At 30.0% G+C, this 5,374-nt stretch overlaps 1 protein-coding gene across 1 annotated transcript in view; it reads right to left on the reverse strand.

Annotated features, from left to right (window-relative positions):
• Positions 1 to 630: 630 nt before the first annotated feature.
• LOC122271609 (macrophage mannose receptor 1) overlaps positions 631 to 5,374 on the reverse strand; it is a gene marked incomplete at its 5' end in the record, with an annotated part of 13,733 nt that continues 8,989 nt past the window's right edge. The window contains 3 exon segments of the mRNA XM_043053514.2: positions 631 to 872; positions 2,715 to 2,801; positions 5,057 to 5,233. Coding sequence (XP_042909448.2) covers positions 718 to 872; positions 2,715 to 2,801; positions 5,057 to 5,233 — 419 coding nt within the window.

The following is a 5,374-nucleotide window of genomic DNA, read 5'->3' on the forward strand; positions in this document are numbered from 1 at the left end:
TTTGGAAACGAAGTTTAAAATCTCCGGCATATATCTTTCAATTTTTTACAGTACCTAGAGGTTGCTGTTGGAGTTGTCATTAATAGTTGAAAAGGTAGATTAACGCAATGCAGCTTTAGATAACAAAGCTGGTCGATAAATAATGCTATTTTAATTTATTTACTTACTGAATACCCGAACAATAATAAATTTAGTTGTAAAAAAATTTCAATGCTTGAGAAACAAAATTTCCTTTAAAACTATTTTAATGAAAATTCCTAAGTACGTATATATACATATTTCCAGAATGTTAGTTACATAATTTGAACTTTTTTCTTTCTAATGACATCAAAATTACGAAATTTTTTCAAAAGTGTTTATTGGAACTTATGAGCCACTTTGTCTAAGTTCTCCATTTTGTTTCATTTCAAAATGAGCCCTTCATCTTAAATTATATCCAAAAATTCTGAAAATATCATTTTAATCCTTTTTCAGTCTGTACTTTTTAACAAAAAAAGAAAAAAAAATTAAATTTGGGACATGATGGCAACGACCATTAGTCCATTTCACGTGGGCCAGATGCATCTTTTTTTGAATGCGCAAAAAGTGGATACGCAAAGAGGAAGTCGAAGAAAAAATAAATGAAATGAGTGAAAATAAACGATTTCATTTAATCTTACGTAAATATTTAACATTACAAAAGTGCAACAAAATTCTTATTTCGTCAATGTTCACTCGTCAAAGATTATCTGGTTCTAACAAAGTAGGGCTTACAGTTCTATGCGATGAATAGAAAAGATGATAAATTACACCAATAATCACTATCAATATTAGCATCACCGAAATCAATATTCCAACAATGCCTCCAGTACTAAGGCTGTAGCCAACATCACCTGAAAAAATTGAAAAAACGAAATTAAAAATAAAAAGCTAGAAAGAAAATAAAAAAGTTCTTTAGAAAATAAAATAATAATTAAAAAAATAGCAACTATAATTATATTGTACTAGGCATACTTATTTATAATTATACTAGGGCAGTAGCAACTCGAGAAGTGAAGTGGTTATGCCTAACCATCTGATTTAAATCAGATTTAATTGGATACCTGTAAGCGACGTCACACGTATGCGTCGAACCTGATTGGCTTCTCATTTGTCAAATGCCACAAATTACCTACAATGCACTTGCAGGTATCCAGTTATATTGAGATATAAGCATACATACGATTGTTCTGGTCCTTAATAATGAAAAGCTAGAATTTCTGGTATTACAATTTATTCTGGGTCAAAACATAGATTGATGGAGGGAAACATAGAATAAAAGATCGAAATACAAAGTTTCTGTTGAACTTTTAAACTTTTCCTTTTTCATTCTGTTTTTCGATATAAAAGAATTTGCTATAGTACCAAAATGATCGTATCTATATAAAATGAAAAGTTATGTCACGTTATGTGTAAAGTATTACAGCTTTGGGTAAAGTATTACAGCTTTGGATGAAATTATCACATTTATCTGCTTTACGTTGCATTATCCTGGTGGGGCACTTACCATAGAGGCTGATAGAGCCATACAGTCCACTATAAGTAGGCTCATAAGTGGACACATGTCTCTCTTTTGAGCTTGGGCGAAAGACCTATTCAACGTGCACGAGGTGTAACTCTGCACAGGCTTCTCCCGATCACATTTTACACTGTCTTGGTCTGGAAAAGAAAGACCTCTACTCTGGTCCCTTACTTGTATTTGATTTCCTGAAGACTTTCGAGCTCATTGACTTGATCTAGCCTGCGGCTGACCAAGAGGAATAAGTCAACAACAACAACGTTGCATTAACTTTATTTATATACAGTAGAAAGTCAACCTTTTCATCGTTCGGGTAAAAAAAAGTTTTAAATATATTAAAATATAGGACTCTTTATATCAGAATATATCAAGGGTAAAATTAATGCATAGCATTATTCAAAAAAAAAAAAAATCACTTTAAATATTTTTAAATTTTCTCTGTAAAATTAACTGAGTGCTTTTGTCGCCCAAGGACGTGTTTTCACCAGCTTTTTCTTTTCCCCTTTTTCTACTTGTTGTACTGGGCGAAAAAAAATTTAATACTCAGAATAACTTTCGATCGGATCCTGACGTTCTAAGATTCAGTCTTAATGGTTTAAAGAATTTTCTCACTTCATAATCTCTTATATTTTTGACCTCAAATATGCTACTTAATTGATGCAGAAGATATTTAAAAATACTAAATCAGACACGAAAACGCACTTTTTGTAAGTTATCATTTGAGTTCTATTAATATTTCAGTTAACATTTTTCTGAGTTAATGTCTTTTTATCGACGGATTTGGATTCCTAACCCATAATAGTTGCTAAATTTTTACATTATTTTAAAGAATGAATATTTTAAATGGCAACAAAAAAAATTTGAATGAAATTGGTCAAATAGTTCCTGTCATATCGAATTTTAAATATTCGACTTTTTAAAAACTAAAGTTTGATACAAGAGTAAATTTTTTTTTTTAACTGTCTAGTCAGAAAAAGCAGCAATTGAGTTGCTATAATATTAGTTCTATTCAAATGCGAAGCACTATGAAATGAATCAAATTATTTAGATGTTTGTAAAGTGCGTTTGTATAAATAGGCCCTTTTGTTTGAACGATATTTGATATTGTGTTAATCCTTGTTTACATTATTGTGTTAAAAAAAAACTATTGTTAAATTAACATAAAATTTATTCTTACTCTTTCTAAGGTCTTCATTTTTTCTATCCAACAGGTGTAATTTTGTTGTATTTATCACTAAATCAGTTTTTTGGAGTTTAAAAGCTTCTGAAAAAGTAATTAGTACAAAGTTACTACCACATGCAAATCAATAATTTAAAAATTATCAAATCAAAAGATAACAAATTCTTATTCAAATAAAATTTATATTCCCCCCCCCCCATTTCTTCAATGAGAAGTACCAATTTCAAATTTTGCAAAATTAAATAAAAAAAATTTTAAAATCTAGTTTAATAAATTTGTTTCTCTGAAATCATTTAAAAACGCACAAAACTCATCATAGAAGTTGATGAGTATGTATACATAATGGTGACAATAATTTTACCATAATGTACAGTGAAAGGTTCTTCATAATAAATTACCATGTCAAAATTTGCACTTGAAAGCAAATTTATAGAATTTCTGAGAATAATTGATTTATAAGCAAGAGAAAAAAGACGCAATATATTAGGGCATACATAAATCATTTTCAACAAATGATTACATATTAAAGTTCAAATTGCATATTAATACAAATTTGTCGGCGAAACTTTCATAAACTTTACAAAAATCTCATAATACACCAAATTTTTTTGTGATTGCTTCTTAATCACAGTAATTTCCCTTTTAAATCATTGAATGCTACTAACGCACAAAATACACCATAAAAGTTGATGCCTAGGCGCATAATGATGGCAATAATTTTACCATGATGTACAGTAAAAGGTTCTTCGTAATAAATTATCCTGTCAAAATTTGCTTTTACAAGCTAATTTATAGAATTTCAGAGAACAATTGATTTAAAAGTAAGAAAAAAAGATACAATATATTAGAGCATACATAAATCATTTTCAGCAAATGATAACATAATAAAGTTCAAATTACATAACTTTAATTCACAAACTTTACAAAAATCTCATAATACAGCACATTTTCTTTGTGATCGCTTCCTAATCAGCGTAATTTTCATTTTAAATTATTGAATGTTACTAAATAAGTCAATAAAAACTAGCTGTTTTGCCTGTGTTAATAACTACAGTTATATTTTCTGTATAGCAACGATAAATATGGTAGATTTGTCTTCTACGGAACAATGTGTCTTTCTTCTGTAAGGTTGATATTAAACTATTTTATTATACTTCTAGTACAAAGATGGAGTTAATTTCACTTTCGTGTTCGTTAAAGTTATTTCTATCTAACTGGATAGAAATTCTGGTACTAGATTCATTTGGTTAAAGAGGAGGCACCTCAAATCAGATAAAATAGGAAAAATATTACACAAACTAGACTGTAAGGCTCTGTATTTAAAAGCGAATAAAAATGGTGTTGGCCCGTTGTGACATTCAATTGAACATGCAACCAAACGACAGGAGGAACTGTAATGTATCATTTTGGGTCAGCGTACACGGAGGGGAAAATTCTATTATAACTCCGTACAGTATGGTAATTACATTCTTGGTAGAAAAAAAAACATAATTCTGGTCATAAAACTAAAATATACGGTGTTTGAACCATACATTTGGTACTTTTTCTATTCCTTATACCAGAAATTCTGGTTTTTCCAAATTATAGTTCTTACTAAAACAGATATAGTAAAAAATACAAAACTGAAAAGTAAATTTAACGAATAAATAGATATTATACCATGCTCTAAGGTATAATAATAAAACTACCACTTTTACCAAATTTTATCACAGATTGTAAAACTATATTTTATTGTTAATATACCAACCGGGTTTGATACCGGATTTGATTCCCGCTACAGGCATGGATGTAATTTATGTCTCTGTTACATCTGTATTTCTTGTGTTGTTGGAAGATGTTCATTCACCTATATTATTCCCGTTGTATACCATGTGGTATACGAGTGCCTCATGGTGCAATTTTCGATCCACCCTTAAGAAATATCTCTGGAATAAAAATAGGGATGATTTTTTTTCTTGATTAATCTTTCAATGGAGTCATTCAATTCTTTGATACTATTCCTGTATTTTCTCAGTTTTGTGCATATTTATTTCTTTCACCTTCGTCTGTCCATGCTGCATTTTCAATCAATCCTCAAAAAACATCTCCTGGATACTATTTTTGTATTTTCTCAGTTTTGTGCATATTTATTTCTGTCATCTTCGTATGTCTATGCTGCATTTTTCTCTGATTGGATTATTGAACGCGTTCCGGAGTGATTCATTTTTTGCAATCTGCTAATTTTTTCTTTCCCCTTTAGAAAAGTATGGCAAGTATGGTAGATTCCCGAATGCTAAATCAGATTTCAACAAACATTTTAGTTATCTTTACAAAATTCAAATTATTTGAACAATAATGACCTTTAGAAAAGGAACACATATACGGCGCTGGCTCATAATCACAGTTCATAGGATGCCATCTCGCTGTACCTAAACTGAATTTCACACACTCGTTATTACTCCGAAGATCAGAAGGTGGTTTATCGTCTTCCCAATAAGTGAAATCCACAGGACTTCGATCTACCCATACGTAACTACCTGCAAACGAGAAAGAGAAAAATTAACAAAATAGCTGCAATCATAATTTTTTATTCTCTCTCTCTCTCTGTATATATATATATATATATATATAGAAGAGAGAGAGAGAGAGAGAGAGAGAGAGAGAGAGAGAGAGAGAGA

Source organism: Parasteatoda tepidariorum, chromosome 7 (assembly GCF_043381705.1).
Source record: "Parasteatoda tepidariorum isolate YZ-2023 chromosome 7, CAS_Ptep_4.0, whole genome shotgun sequence".
Classification (NCBI taxonomy): domain Eukaryota; kingdom Metazoa; phylum Arthropoda; class Arachnida; order Araneae; family Theridiidae; genus Parasteatoda; species Parasteatoda tepidariorum.